The 16,859-nt window shown below is 34.0% G+C and overlaps 1 protein-coding gene across 17 annotated transcripts in view; it reads left to right on the top strand.

Annotated features, from left to right (window-relative positions):
• NBEA (neurobeachin) overlaps positions 1-16,859 on the top strand; it is a 702,569-nt gene that overhangs the window by 477,053 nt on the left and 208,657 nt on the right. For 10 of the 17 annotated variants that reach the window (XM_074387837.1, XM_074387840.1, XM_074387834.1 and 7 more), the window contains 2 exons: positions 5,423-5,566; positions 9,253-9,285. In XM_074387837.1, coding sequence (XP_074243938.1) covers positions 5,423-5,566; positions 9,253-9,285 — 177 coding nt within the window. The remainder of the gene's footprint in view (positions 1-5,422; positions 5,567-9,252; positions 9,286-16,859) is intronic. The other 7 variants (XM_074387836.1, XM_074387843.1, XM_074387839.1 and 4 more) reach the window with 1 other exon arrangement.

Below are 16,859 nucleotides of genomic sequence, written 5' to 3'. Positions count from 1 at the left end.
AACTTAAGCAATGTGCATGTAAAATGACTAATACGTGAATTGTGTTTAGTGTTTTCATTTACTCAACAAACATTTATTACCATTTTGACATGTGAAATCAAAGTCCAGGAGAGAATCCCTAAAATAAAAACACTCCAAAATGAACAATGATAAGATATGATGACTTATTCCTAAGATATAAATGTTATACAGAAATGTAAATAACCAACCTGACTGAATCCTGAAGGAAAAGGCATGTAAGAGATTTTATGTAAAAGAAATTACATATGTCAGACTTAAAGATTGGAGACAGAGTGGCATGTATGCAGACAAAAACATTCAGCTTTTAGAGAATATGAGGTACAAAGAGGCCAAATCTGTAAAATAGTGAGATTAAATAAGCAGAGGCTAGATCATGAGCTTTAGACCACCTGTTTAAATGTTACAGATAAAATAACCTTGAAAATGTGTTGTTCCTTGGTTGATAGACATTAGATAGATACACCTATATAAATATACCCATATATATAACTTTTTAATAAATGAAAACCCCACAGTTCCACAGCCAATATAAATAATAATAGCGCAAACTGGTGAAAAGCTGAGTCTACACTAAAACTGGCTTATTATGGGGTTTTATCTCTTTTCTTTGTGTGTTAGCCGTACGTATATGATTTATGGCTAATTTATTGTGTATTACTTTTTTGTTTATTAGTAAACAAATAAAACATCTATGTTTTAGAGTTGATTATAGGAGGATTTCTTAAACAGAAATAAAATACTGTATTTTCTTTTATATTAATTGTTTATATTTATCAATAGAAAAGAACATAGCGAGCACATGAACTAATTTATTTGCCTTGATCTTGTGGCCATTGCAGGTAGACATATTCTTTGATGTCATTAAGAGGAGTTAATGTCTCCAATTTTTCATTTCTGCATTTTAACTTATGCTTATTTAAAATAACAATAAAACTTTAAAATTATAATTTAAAATATAGAAATAAAAGTAACAGTAATACCGGAATATAGTAACAATACTAAAAACATTTTAGTTCTGCTGTTACTTCACCTTTAAAATATACCTTGTTTCACATGGATTCTTGGTTATTAATAGAAATTTTATAAAGGAATTTATATTCTGTATTATATAACATTTTTATATACAGAGCTTTATATATATATATTTTCTAGGAAGTCAATCTACAGAGTGCTTTCATGTGTTTGTTATTTGTAATATGATATAGAAAATAGCCTAAGTACTATTTTGGATTTAGCTTCCCTGATCTTTAATTCAGCGGCATTTTTTCTCCTGAAACTTTTAAATTTTTTGGTATTTTAATGTTTTCATAGGCAACAGCATATATGTCTATCCTACCCAGCTTTACACGTAATATACATTTTCAGATCCAAAGCATTCTGGTAGTTTGTGGTATTCGCTTGTTAATTTCTTGATGAATGGCTAAAGAGGCCAAAAAGTGCACTCAGTCCAACATGTCTCTGAAGATAGATGATCTCAAATAAATTCTCTTCCCAATCAGATTTTGATTTGTTGGGTGTTAAACCAATTCTTTCTAAGGACAGTGTTTACAAGCCTTGTAATGAGACAGCCCTTTGAGACCTTACCTCTTTTTGCCTGTAATTTTGATGAATGAAACTCTAATTCATAAAGGATATTGTGATTGAAAAGCACCTTTAGATCTCATACACTTTAATTTAGATAAATGTTTGGTGCAGTACCATAAAATCAGGAAGTTTATTGAGCTGCAAACTGATAACGCTTCAACAAGGATGATAAGCTTAATGTGTTGATATGGATTAGTTTACTATATATCTTTCAAAGTCATGATTGTTTTACTGCTTTAAAACTAGAGGGGATAAAATTGAAAGCTTGATATACATTTCAGAGCTCACCTTTTTTCTACTACATTTTCCTAACTGGTAAATTTTTGTTTTGGTAATACAAAAGTAACATAAAGCTTTTTTTTTTTTTTTTTTTTTTTTTTACTGAGAAGGCAGATTACCCATGATTTTTATGTAAGGAAAAACGTGCTTTATTAGATTACTCACACTTAAAAGTCTTTTCTGACTTTATTGTAAAAAAACCAAGGTTCCTTTCATGTAAATACATAGATTCTCCTGCTTGCCCCAGACTAAAGGCAGATCACTTAAGATTCTGAGATATCCTGGGAACTTTCAGATTTTGAAATACACAGGGGTAACTGTAATGTCTGAGTTTATACATTTGTTCAAGATTTATGAGGGCTTGCTCTGTGCTGGGCAGTGTGCTAACTACTGAGAATACCAAGACAAAAAAATGTTTCCAGTCATAAAGGAGCTTGGAGGCTTTTGCAGAGGTAAATAAATAAGCAAGCAGTTACAATACCTATAAATGCTGCAGTAGCAGGCTTTATGAGGTATGGTGGAAGCGTAAGGGAAAGAGCACACAGGTGCTCTTAAGAAAGCAGAGAGGGGAATAGGGTGGTGGAGGGAACTTGAACTTCAGTTCAGCACATGTTTGTGGCACAACTGCTGGGTGCCAGGCACTGAAGCTGCAGAAATGGGACTATAGCCTAGTGGAAAGGACAAACACATAATAGGTAACACCTATACGGTGCAGTTGAATTATGTGTAAGCTGTGAACGTGCGGAAGGGTTGGTGAGGAAAGGCAACAGAAGGAAGTGAGTTTGGAAGGGCAACTAGGAATTAGCTAGACCAAGTAGGAAAGGTACGAACATACCCTGCAGAGGGAATAACACTAACATGGGTAAAGAGGTATGTGAAAGCACGGCATATTTTGGAAGCTGTAAATGATCTAGTATTGCTGAGGAGGGTGTGGTGAAAACACAGAACTGATTATGAGAGGATAAAAGGCCTTGGTAAGCCATGTTCAGAAGTTTAGATTTTATCCTACAGCCTAAGTCTTGCACTGGGTGTTCTTGATTGGGAGGAGCTAATGAATAATTTTAATAGGAAAATATCCTAAAGTTATTTGCGTTTTATAACAGTCTGACAAAATTATTGAAGGTGCTGTGAGTAAGACAACGGTTGACACCCTCTAGACCAAAGCAGTGATGGCCTGAACTAGGGCAGTGGCAGTCACCATGCAGTATGAATTCCTAAGTTTCTGCTAAAGTACATGGTTGGTCAAAATAAGAGGAGAAGGAGGAGCAAGAGACAGCCCAGTTAGAGAAATGTTGAGTTAATCGTATTCAGGCAAAGTCTAGAAATACAGCTGTGAAGACCTCAGGAGAGATTCTGAATTATCAGTCAGGGATTTGCTTCTTTTGTTCTCAAATGATGCAAGCTCCGTATTTCTGTTTGCCAGGAAGCAAACAAGTTATAAAGATAGCTACTCTCAGAATATTACTGTTGTGCTGGCTTTATATCACCAAAAATCAAATAGAATTAAGATAAGGTCCTGAAGCATTCGGTGATCTATCCTCAATCTTTTATTCTAGAAATAATAATTATCTATGGGCCAGTAAAAGAACAATACACACATAACTCGTTTAATTCCCCTCCCCTCCAGTGTCGCATTGATTTGTAATAATACTATTTGTCTCTGAAGTATTTATTAAAATTATTACTTTATACATTTAAGCTGTGTATTAACCATGTTCTCTAAATGTGGTTATCCAGTAGGAACTAGGATGACAGACTATACCACTCAGCCAGTGACACTCTGTAATGGTATTGTGATGTGACTATATTTCTCAACATGTGTTTTTACTCTGGTGGCCTTTCTTTGAGTCAGTTTTTTCATATTTTAGCAAACATTTGGCCTCTATTCACTGAGAAAAAGAAGTATGCAAACTGCAAATAAAAGAAGGAAAAAAGCTAACTCTATTTTACATTGCAAGTTGTATGACAGCCAGATGTACTTGCAAGAAAATGGTTGAGGCTAGGTACAATGGCGCATGCATGTAATTCCAGCACTTTGGGAGGCCAAGATGGGAGGAATGCCTGAGCCCAGGAGTTCAAGCCCAGCCTGGGAGCATAGTAAGAGCCCATCTCTACAAAAACTAAAAAAGAAAATACCCAGGCATTGTGTGGTGTGCGTCTGTGGTTCCACCTACTTAGGAGCCTGAGGTAGGTAGGAGGATTGCTTGAGCCTGGGAGGTCGACGCTGCTGTGAGCTGTGATTATGCCACCGTACTCCAGCCTGGGCGACAGTGTGAGACCCTGTCTCAAAACAACAACAACAAAAAGGTTGAGCCAACTTCAGTAGGCAGTAGTGGACTGTTGGAAGTTCTATGGTGTGTGCCTGGATGAAGTGACCAAAAGTGTTACAAACTTTTGGCTGAAGGCCAAAAATCATCTCCGCATCATTTGGAGAGCAATTGCCTATGTTCCAACACCATAATGTCCCCCAAAAATATACTACAACACCATATAGGACTGATTTATTAGGCTCCCATTTCCAGGAATACATCCTCCACACCAAATGAAATATGAAAACATTTTCCTAGTTACTGCTGCTCCTTGAAGACTGCTTTCTTCTAAATTGAATTTCAGCTTCAAGTGATATAAAATAAAAGTATTTCATGTGTGTGGTGTGTGTGTGGGTGTGAGTAGTGTATGTATGGATGAAATTTGCTTGCAGTTCAGATAATTTTATATTCATTGTCACCTGACAAAGCAGGTGTTTGATGGTAAATATGAAAATATTTGTTAAGCAGTCAAATCCTTGAGGGATTCAGATGCACGTTTCTAACTTATACATTAATGCCAGGTAAAATCTTGCAATATTTCAGTTTTCCGCTTATTTTTATGTGTTTTGGTTTTGGTTTTTTGTGTTATTGTATATAGCAAAATCAGGCTATAATTTCAGAGAACCAGTATTTATTTCAGTAATTGCTAAAGAAATAGCTATTGTGAATCAGCTTCTGTGCCTCCATCATTTCTAACTCTTCCTTTCTGTAATTTTCTAACAATAACTATTTTTCCCCTCAGATGTGAATTGTTTCTTGTTTTCTGCATACTATTTCATCCACTTTCAAAATGATCTGCTGATTAGCAATTGATTAGCTAATTAAGACAAAGTATTATTATGTAAAATAGTGTGATTTTAAGAAAATCAGTGCAGACTTTTTGTGCAACATGCACTGATCTTAGAGCCCTAAGTCAAGGATCTTTGAGTCCTAAGACATGGTAGAGTTCTTTCTCTACCACTAGCAACTGCTAGGTTCCTCCCTAATATATGTAGCTTTCTCAGCCTGTTTTCTTATCTGTAAAATAAGGGTAGGTGATTACAGCTCCCCACACCTTATGTTTCTCACAGAAAGCCAAACAAGATAAAGAAGGTTAAAATGTTCTGTAATTGTAAAGTAATATGTAAATGTAGCATGTAATTATAATAAAGCAATCAATTATTTATAATACCTACTATAAGCAGAAACAATAGCAATAACCTAAACTATTACATTTTTATTGTGATTAGGCACAGAGGAAGATGTCGTAAAGTCAAAGAAAACATTCAGAAGTCAAGCAATAGTGAACCAGAATGCAGAGACAGAGCTTATGCTGGAAGGAGACGATGATGCAGTCAGTCTGCTACAGGAGAAAGAAATCGACAATCTTGCAGGTAAATTTTAAAATATTTTTTTCAATTTGTTGTAGTAAATAAACACAAAGCTATTGAATTCAAAATTTGTCTCCTAGTAAATAAATATATGCCAATGGTTGTAACAATGCTCAATCACATGAATGTTAAAAACTTACTTTATCTCATTTCTAATACTGAAAAGAGGACCCCAAAGAAATATGTATTTTATTGGCAAAAATGAATATCTTAAGTTTCTATGTAATGAAGAGCAACTTTCTATATAGAAAAATGAATACATAGTATCAGTTATTCATATGTAACTGCCTATGTAATTGTGAGGTGGGACAGGATGACAGACTCATTGATTTACATGTATCTCCAACCCGCTAACAGCCAATAGTCCCTTTACCCAGGTGTTGGTTGAATTTGCTATTTCCTCCCATTTGTTATTCTAAAGAATGTCTCTCTCCACTCCTGCTCTGTTATGTAGCCTCATAGTGCTAAGCCACTAGCAGCTATCTTTTCCCTACCACCTAAGTTTTACATTTTTGTGGCATGTGTCTGCGATCAATTCTGGATATGATTCTACAGTGACCAGATGGGGTATGGATATCTTAGCCTATTCACCCATAACCTTTTTGGGGTTTTAAGCCACTTTGAGAATCTGATGAAAGCAAATGGCTTCATAAAGAGGCACATACAATACTGTTTACAATGTCATAGTGGTCACTGACCCCTAGAAACTAGTCCATGGAATTATATACTCAACCTCACCTTAAAAACTCCTGCTTCAGAGTCTTAAAAAGTAGCTGAGTCTTACCTCAGTTCTATACTTGCAGCCCACACAAGGTTGAGGTGGGAGGTGACAATAGAGAGGTGGACTTACGTCTATAATTCTTGGTACAAAATCACAGTTGTTGCCAGGAACATACTGAAAATTACCTGGCATGGCTTTTACGAAAGTCTCTAGTGATTTTTTTCTACTGGTTAGCGATTTCTCTTTTCATTTTCAAAGAGAAGATATTACTGTTAATTGTAAACTGGAGATAGCACATTATTCTCCCTCATCTAGGTTAAGAAAAAAAATGTTTAATAAGTTTATTCTAGTGCTAGTTTCTAGATATTACTATGTTATTAACATTTCTGCATCATGAAAACTATTTTTTTCTATTTAAAAGTACTCAAGTCTATGACCAAATCTTTGCCTCAAATTCTGAAGTAAATGTTCAAGTTTTGGTTCTGTTGTTTTTGTGATTTGTTTTACTAGCTCAGAGATTTTACCTGAGGCCATTTGGAAATTTAATCAAATGAAGGTCATTGACTCTGTTTGCCCACAGATTTGTTTTCTTGTTTGCTGGTCTCATTCTTTATCTTAAAAAATATAGAAAATTCACAAATGTTATTTCTGACCCATTTAGATCATAGGTTGCCTTTCCTATTCATATGTGCTATCATATATGTTTAATAATTGTACAGTTCAGATTAGATTCTCTGGTCCTTTGTTCCTACTGAAGATAATTAGTTAATACAGATTTGCATAGTCCCTTGAAATTTATTATAAGACTGCCCAGTAATGCCAGTGACACAATTCAACAAAGATAATAACCTTTTTATATTTCTCTTCTTTAATGGTAGATAATTATTAATATTAATTTATGTTTATAAGAAAAAAATCCCCCAAAAAAGTTAAGTTCAAACACCTAAAGAACAGTGAAAATATGCTTGACATAAACTTTTTAGAATCAAATTGTATGGCTCCTGACCAATCCACTGAATCAAGACTCCTCTAATTTCTGTCTCTCAATGGATTTGTCATTGGACACACCTGTTTCTATCCATAGCCACCTGGTCCTAACTCATAGTCTTCTAGCAGAATCCTTGTGTTTTACAGCTGTCCTAAAGTATTGATCCTCTGCCTGCTCTGTAGAGTTCATTTTAAAAACAGCAGTCCACAAATATACTCAAGAACCTTGAATGCAGTGAAAAGTCAGTAAGGGATGGATGTTTTATGAAGGGCCACAGAAATATTCTGCATATTTTATAACAATAGATTCATCTTGTAAATGCTAAAACCTATTAATCTAGACCAACATAATAGTTACAATGTTATGTAAAATTCATTTTAAGAACTTCATTCCAAGCCGGAATTCCTAGGTTTAAGAAATCAGCTATTGGTTAAAGTTGCAGATTAAATCAATACATAACTGTTTTTGCACTAAGCAACTGTTGTCCAAATCATGGTTCTCTCTGTTGCAGAAATAAAAATTTGTTTAATAATGTCTGTCTTATTCATAACGTGTCATTCTAAATACCTGACAAAGCTACACTGCCTAACGAAAATGTCACCCATACAGGAGATTTAAATCCAAATTGAAACCCAGGAAATCTTAAAATCTGTGTACAACATTAATATAATCTCATATTTACTTGATATCTCTGAAATATTATAAAAAGGAATAACAGCCTATTTCAGTCTCTGAGATAAAAATTACAGGTTTATCTTTTCATGACAACTTAATGAAATGGCTTGTATACTATTAGTATAAGAGATGTACTTTCAAATATATAAAAGTATTTAGAGTTCTTAGATTTTAGAATATATATGAAAGAATACATCATTTTTATAATTGTAAAGGTAAACCTAAACCTGCTGATTAGCATACTATATTTTCCTGTTTTTTACAAAACTCTGTTTTGCTGACAGGCATGCAGATAAGAAGACATGCATTATAATTTGCCAGTATGAAATAATAAGTTAAATTCAAACAGAAAACAGCATGCTCATTAGTACAGAAAACTTAGAGAAAGTACTAATTTAGTTAAGATTTAATTCTTTTTTTTATTAAAAAGGTAGTATCAATTTCTGTTTATAAAAGAAAAGAAAAAGATAAAGAAGAATAGCTGGCATGAATTACTAGGAACCAGATATCAAAACCAGCTTTTATATATATATATAAATGATGCTGATATTATAGATTTAACATTTTCTGTAAAAAAAAAAAAAGTGTGTATTTTCTGCTTGTTGAGAACTGTTTAATAGCAGTTACTCATGAGTACATTTACATTTTCAGGTTTTTAAAACTATTTTTCGTATAGCTGAAAATACTGACAAATTGATATGGCGACCTTTTCTAACTACAAAACAGGGCTAGGGTTAGGGTTAGTGTTCAGAGAGCTTTGTGTGCAATAACCCATTTAATCTAAACAACATCCTATAAGGTAGAAATTATTCCACCAATTTTGGAAATAACGATATAGAGGTCAAGAGATTAAAAAACTTGCATAAGGTTAAGAAGTATATAAAATAATATATTTCCTTACAAATACATAGTATATGGTTTAAAATACACCAAATTGCATTGAAATATATGTGTGTGAGTGTGTGTGTAGGTAAAAATCATTAAAGACTCTTCTAAAATAATGTCAAAATGACATCTTCTGTTTATAACTCAATTTTTACACTGGTTTCATTACATTAGAAGTATATGAACATATATAATAATTAATTTTAGTTTTGCTTATAGTCTATGTACTGCCCAAAATCAGTCTGGTAAGTTAAAAACAATATGATAAATAGAATGCTTTTAGTACAGTTTTACTTAAATATTGACCTTTTCTCATGTTTTCAATATTTTGTTTGAAGATTTCTAGTTTTATATAAAGACCCAATGTTCCACAAAATTCTATAGCTTTAAATGTCATACAATTTTCTGTTTCACTTTTAGTTCCCTTTCTTCCCAAGCTGTTCATCTCAAGAGGCAAGTTAAATGTGTGTGACTACTAATTACTCAATTTATTATGTATTGTAGCAAATGGCTAATACAATTATAATATAGAAGTATGCCAATCAATAAAGTAATTATTATATTAATAACGCCTAACTTAATTTACTTTAATTGCATTTTTTAGTTTGTAGTGATTCACCAAAGCCAATTAGTACCTAAAATCCCATATGTGACTAAAGATTTCCATTTACTAATTATATTTTTTACTGAAAACATTGAGATTAATTGGTATAATTCAATGAATTTTAATCTAAAATCTTGATTACTTATTTTAATTTGAAACTTAGCAAGTTGTTTCTTTGAATAACTATTGAGTAACTGAAATTTAAGATTAACTCAAATTTATATAAATTGACAAGTGAAGGATTTAAATTGAAAAAATGGTGTCCCACTAATGAAATGTATTTCATTACTTTTAGAATGGCAGTTCTGTCACATATGCTGAGTGACAATAGAAATATTTTACATAATAGAATTGGAATTTCCATAAATTCCTTATTGTTTCTTCCCAAAGTTAGTAATTTTACTAATTTAGGGAATTCTGAGTTGATAATGATGGTACTTTATGCTTTATTATCAGTTCTGTTGGTAATAATAACATATATATGTTGTTATTAGATATATATATATATGTATGTGTGTGTGTGTGTATATATATATGTATATGTTGTTTTTACCAACATTCCATGCATTTGGTTAATGTCTACTAACTTGAAAAGTTTACAGGCCCAAACTAATGTCCAAACTTCTTCACCTGAAATATCCTTCCTATTTCTTTGTTCCACACCCTCTCCCATCTCCTCCTGTTAAAAACCCTACCCATTTTTAAGACCCATTTCAAACACTTATGAAATATTCACTGGCCAATCACATCACCTCCATAACATTTTTTGTTAGTGTTTTTTGGAAACAGCACTATTGAGATATAATTTACGTATCTTACAATTGACTCATTCACAGTATACAATTCAATGATTTTTAGTGTATTCATTCATAGTGTTATGTAAGTGTTACCAAAATCAATTTTAAAAGATTTAATCACTTCAGATAGAAACCTTGTTACCATTTGGCTTTCTTCACCAATTTTTCTGTTCCCTCCTTCGCAGCCCTGGACAACCACTAATCTACTTTCTAGCTCTATAGATTTGCTGATTTGGGACATTTTATACAAATGGAATCATAGATCATCTTTATTGTCTGTCTTCTTTCACTTGGCATGGTGTCATCAAGCCCTTTCCATATTTTGGCATATATGTCCTTTTTATGGCAGTTATTCCATTGTATGGATATACCACATTTTATTTATCAACTCGTTGGTTGATACTGGACGTTCAAGTTGTTTCCACCTTTTCACTACTATGAATAATACTGCTGTGAGCATTTTACAAGATTTCATGTGAACATATGTCTTCATTTATCTTAGACATATTCTTAGAAGGGGAATTGTCAAATAACAACTCCATATTAACTTTTTGAGGAATTGCTAGACTTTTTACCGAAGTGGCTACCCCATTTTGAACTCTCCTCAGCAGCATGTGAGGGTTTCGATTTCTCCATACCCTCCCCAAGACATATTACTTTCTGTCTTTGTTTATTATAGCCACCCCACAACGTTTTTTATTGTGCCATTCTTAAGACACATACCGCATAAAGTCTTGTATCGTAGGTGTTCTCCCGTGTTTTCTCTGTCCTTTTAGACTAAATTCCTTAAAGACAGCAGTCATATACTATGTAGTTTTGAACCATGAAGAAATCTCCTAACACAATTATTTGCCCTCAAAGGTTCCCACTTAAAAATATTATGTAGGTTAAACTGGAAAGCTGAGATAATTATTGAATTAATTTATAGCAAAAGACAAAACAAAACTTATTGATGAGCTACTGAAATAAATATTTGGGGGCTCAAATTATCAGACTGTCTGCTCATACTAACTGAATTATTCAAATAATTTCAATAGCTCATAATAAGTTTTGTTTTGTCTTTTGCTTTTGAGTATAAGTTAATTATACCAAAAACTGAATTTCAATTCATCACTTGAATTTTCCTGGATAGGAACACCTAAAGTTAAGCTAATCTCAGTTGCATTCCCACTTCTGGTAAATGCGTCATTCTAACTGAATGTCTCTGTAGTTTCCAATTTATAAGGTCAAAATACCACAACTACTGTTAATGTAAAAAAACACTAGCAATAGAAAAGTTGTTCTATATCTGATGTATTGTAATGCTACTTTGATTATTTTGTTAAAGTCATTAGTAGACAGAGATAGCAACACAGGGAAGAAGTATTCAAATTTAAGAGTTGAATTTTTTGGTGTGTTTTTCGTAGTGGTAGGTTTATATTTCTTTACACACACAACACACACACACACTCACACACACACTCTCTCTCTCTCTCTCTCTCTCTCTCTCTATCTCTATCTCTCGCCAGGTTAAGAATCCAAAATTCAGAAAAGTAATTGTGTAATTATATAAATTAAGAATAAGAAAAATACAGAAATGAGGAGATCTATTAAGAGGCTCTCTGAAGTGCCAGTCATCTCCTTCATGACCCATTTTGTTGCCCATGACAGTTCCCAGTATGTAGAATTTTTCTTAAGGCTGACCATTTCTACCTTTCTAAATGTCTTTTTGACTTCATTCACTTGCTCATTTACTTACTCATTAACATCTTTTGAATATCTACTAAACATATAAAACATTGGTACTCAGATTGTGATAGAAAAAGAAAATCCCCAAGAGAATTAGCTCTGCTACCAATACCTCTGGGTAACTCAAATAACCAGGAAGTTACGGCATATAATGTATCTTCCCTAAGAAATGAAAGTAGAAAGTTGAGATAATCAGCTTGACAGTTAGACCTTCAGTGTTCTAAACTCGAATATTCAGCTACCAGAGGCAAAGTTGTTTATATATAAATTGAATGTTTCCTACAAACTGAGCTAGAAAGAAGAATAAAACGAAAAGATAGAACATGTGGAAAAAAAGAAAGAACTCAGGATTCTGGGAAAACATAATTTAAATAAACTACAGAATTCTAAAAGCTAAAAGTTTGTCTAAGAATATGTTCTTTTAAAAAGAAAAAGAATACAAGCCAATGGCACAGAAAATTTTGCTATAACTGTCGACTAGAATATGTGCTATGGAAGAGAGCATCTTCAGTGCAGATAAACTCAGACTCAAATCCATCTGCTTAACCCTAACTCGAACAGTGCAGTTCTGATATGGTGAATGTAACATGTAACATTCTGTCTCCAACAAAACTAGTATTTTTTAAAGGTTCCCACATAAATATTTTTATTTCATTTTAGTTACAGAGTCTAACTAGAAGTTCTTCAACCTGATACTTGTATTTATGGGGGAAATATCTCAAGCATTCTGGATTCTCTAAAATGTGTTTTTGTTTTTTGTTTTTTTTGTTTGTTTGTTTGTTTTGGTTTTTTTGTTTTTTTGCTCAGGATTTTCCTCTTAATTTTTAAACCCATGTGTATTTCAAGGGAAATGTAATCCATATGTCCCTGACTCACTCACACTTAACTCATCAAAATGTTGTTTAGTGAAAGCTATTTGATGTTGAAAAAGCCTATGAGTCTTTATGAGTCTTTTTTCTCTCTTTGAATAAGGAAGTTTCTTTGCCAGTCACAAATAGTATACCCAAAGGATTCACATTCATCTTCAAACACAGAATATACGAAGCTCTTGAGACGAGATTAACACGTCTATTTCTTATATAAGCTAAAATATTTAAATTTCTAACTTAATTTTTAAATCAGTTAAGGTGTTATAAAAATAAATAAAGCTTCCTCTTGAATATTAAGCCTCTTTGCCTTTTTTCATTATTTTCATAAAGTCTACAGGTCCTTTTAGAATATGCAAATATTTTACTATAATCCATATTTTTTTTATTTCCATAAACATATGTCCCCTTCAGCCACAATTCTGTCATCTATAAAACACTATAAGGTACTCCTAATTGTAACAACATCCCCAATAACCACACTCTGTAAGTTAAAAATATAATGAAAAGACACAATTCAACTATGCTTATTAGACATTGTCTTAGTTCGTTTTCTGTTGTTTATAGCAGGATACATGAAAGTGGGTAATGTATAATAAAAGAAACTTATTTTATACAGTCATGGAGACTGAGAAGTCCAAGCTCAAGGGGCTGCATGTTGTGAGGACCATCTTGCTGGTAGGGACTCTGCAGAATCCTGAGGCAGCACCCAGCATCACATTTGAGGTGCTGGGAGAGCTCACATGCTATCTCAGGTCTCCCTTCTTCTCTTATAAAGTCACCAGTTCCACTCCCATGATAACCCATTAATTCATTAATCCACAAATGGATTAATTCACTCATGAGGACAAGGCCCTAATGACTCAGTCACCTCTTAAAGGCTCCACTTCTCAATACTGATACATTGAGGGTTAAATTTCAACCTGAGTTTTGGAGGTGACAAACAAACATATTTACACAATAGCAAGCATCAACCATAATTCAAATCATATATAACATTCTTGCATCTTTTGTTAATTAAAAAAAAAGCCTCCTTTTCATTATGGTCAGATGTTTCATAAACCATACTGATAAGATCTTTTCTTTCTTAATACAGTGTTATAGTTGAAATCCATTTTGGTTTTCTACTTTTTTCTCTGTATGGAGAATTTATCATAGATGAATTGCTCTACAAATTTATTGTCATATTCACTACAAATATGGAGAATAGGGAATAAATATCTAACTTATCAGGAGATCATATTTTTTCAATCTGGAGGTGACAAAGCTTTCATGGTTGTTTTCAAGCATGTCAATGAGGATATTGATCATCTACTGAAAATATGTGGGTCATCTTGTTTGTCACATTTGAGGGAAAAATGCAAGATGACAAAACTGTTTTCCTAGTACCAAAATGTGGATGTTAGCAACTTGGAGGGGAGGAAGAGTGAGCTCTTCATTACCTTGTCACCACCATACCTGAGTGCCTGCTCCTCTCTCTGAAAGACTTTGCCACTTACTCAAACATAAGATTAAAAACTGATTTTGCTGCTACAGCTAGAGCAGTGCTATACTGAAGAACCTGTACATCGTTCTGCTTACCGCAAATACATTATTTAATTACTTTATGTCCATGGCTTGATGTTGCAGAGCCAGAATAGCAGCTACAGAAGTACTTAAACAATTAGCTAAGGATAAGTATTTACATGGCAAATTATTTACAAGTAGTTATTCCAGTAGAATATGTTCTATCAGTTCAAGTCATCAGTTCAATAAAAACAAGTCAATTGTTTTCTCTTAGAATAGAAGATTAGAATAAAAAAGGTCAAGATTTACACAAAGTAAGGACAAGACCCGGAAGGACCTGTCGGACCCTTATTCTCTGATGCTAGATCCAAACTTCACTCAGGTGAATGTGGTTATCCAACCAAAACAAATATAAGAATCCAATATCAACAGTATGTAAGATGTAATGGTGGGCGCTTGGGGTAAAAAGACATATATGATCAAAATTTTGCCCTCTAGGAAGTTATACTCTAGAGAAGAACAGATAATGAAAAAATAATTAGATATACAAAAGAACCATTGTAACACAAAACACAGTCCTAGAATTACATGGATTCTGGAAAGCCTTTATAGAATGGGTATTTCCTTTCTTGAGTCTTGAAAAATAAGTTAGAAATTTAGAAATATTTAGAGAATTGTTACAGATTGTGGGAAGTGTATGCTAAAACATTACCTTCTGTGTGAAACTACAGTAGTTCTAAACTATCTAGGTAAAAAGCGTGAGGTAGGGAGTCTCTGAAGTTGAGACAGACAAACTCGGGGAGGGAGCCTTACGTGTCTTAAGGAACCTGGATTTTATCCTGGGGGCCACAGTGAGACTGTGAAAGATTTTAAGCATAATAGTGATCAATTTACAAAAAAAAAAAAATCACTCTGGCCCTTGTGTAGAATGTGTTTTTAGGATGCCCAGACTTGAGGTAAGAGCTTGACAGAAGGCTGTTTTCCAAAGCAGAAGTGATGAGAGCCTGAAGCAGATTGGTGGCAAGCCAGAAAGAGAAGAATGGGACAGCTACCAAAAAAAAAAAAAAAAAAAAAAAAAGGGAATTTGTGGAGGACTGTAATAACTGACTAGCACAGGGAGTAAGACTGCAGGGAATCAGGCCGAAGAGGAAAGGTAGTTTGAAGCTATGAACTGTGTGTGAGAATGTGCAGATCAAGGTCTTCTGTGGGTGGGAGACAAAGATGTTGTTCTGTCGATATCCAGAATTTTGAAAAGAATAGAGAATTTTTAAATTTGAGAGCCAAGTTGAGCATGGAGTTTGTAATGAAACCTACTGAGATCACCTAAGGAAAGTGAGACAATAAAGAGAGAAGTGGTAGGCCAAACTCGGATGTCCTGTGGCACAACAAGGTTTAAAGCGCAGCCAGTGAAGGAGAACCCATAATAGGATATCAAGCAGAAAGTAAAATGGTAAAAAGAACAGCAAAGAATTCTGTGCTTAGGAGTCAGGAACTCTGGCTCAGCCTTTTTCAAATGAATGTTCCTTGTAACACAGGTCTTTTGAAAGATGCTAATGAGAAATAAGAAACTGTATAGTTGTGGTTGGAAAATGATGAGTTTAAAATAAGTTGCAGGCCAGGCACAGTGTCTCACACCTATAATCCCAGCACTTTGCTGGGTCAGGCGGGAGGATCGCTTGAGCTCAGAAGTTCAAGACCACCCTGGGTAACATAGTGAAACCCCATCTCTACAAAAAAAAAAAAAAAAAAAAAGTTAAATGGTGGTGCGAGTCTGTGGTCCCAGGTTCTCGGGAGGCTGAGGCGGGAGGATCCCTTGAGCCTGGGAGGCAGAGGTTACTGTGAGATGCCACCACTGCACTCCAGCCTGGGTGACAGAGTGAAACTCTGTCACAAACAAACCTGAAAAAGTTACAGACTTTTTAAATTTATGGACTTTTTCAAGCTTTTAACTTACTATTTAATGAGTATTTCCCAAACATCTTGGCCTAAGTAGAGGTTAGGTTGAAACCAAAGAAGAGAATAGGAGTGAGGAACTAAGAGATAGAAACTGGTATCTAGAGCTTAACAAAGAAGGGAAGAAGGGAGATCAAGATAAGAGAGCAGAGGGGACAAGGGAGGGTAGGACCAGTAGCACAGGCAGAGTAACTACCTCAAACCAGAGGAAAGATGTATTTCCAGAAACTGCCAAAAAACAGTTAAGGATAAATGCAGATAGGGAGAGTAACTAGCTCAAACAAGACAAAAGATGTATTTCCAGAAACTGCTGAAAAACAGTTAGGGATAAATGCAGATGCAGACTGAAGAAGACAAATGAAAAGATTTAATTTTTCTCCAAAATATGAATTCTTCATTTATTATATAATCAGGATGGACAAATATATAGGTGAACTTTTCTTTTTTTTTTTTTTGAGACGGAGTTTCACTCTTGTTACCCAGGCTGGAGTACAATGGCGCGATCTCGGCTCACCGCAACCTCTGCCTCCTGGGTTCAGGCAATTCTCCTGCCTCAGCCTCCTGAGTAGCTGG

The sequence above is a fragment of the Saimiri boliviensis genome, chromosome 16, assembly GCF_048565385.1.
Source record: "Saimiri boliviensis isolate mSaiBol1 chromosome 16, mSaiBol1.pri, whole genome shotgun sequence".
In the NCBI taxonomy this organism is placed as follows: domain Eukaryota; kingdom Metazoa; phylum Chordata; class Mammalia; order Primates; family Cebidae; genus Saimiri; species Saimiri boliviensis.
This window is presented reverse-complemented; position numbering and strand designations above follow the sequence as displayed.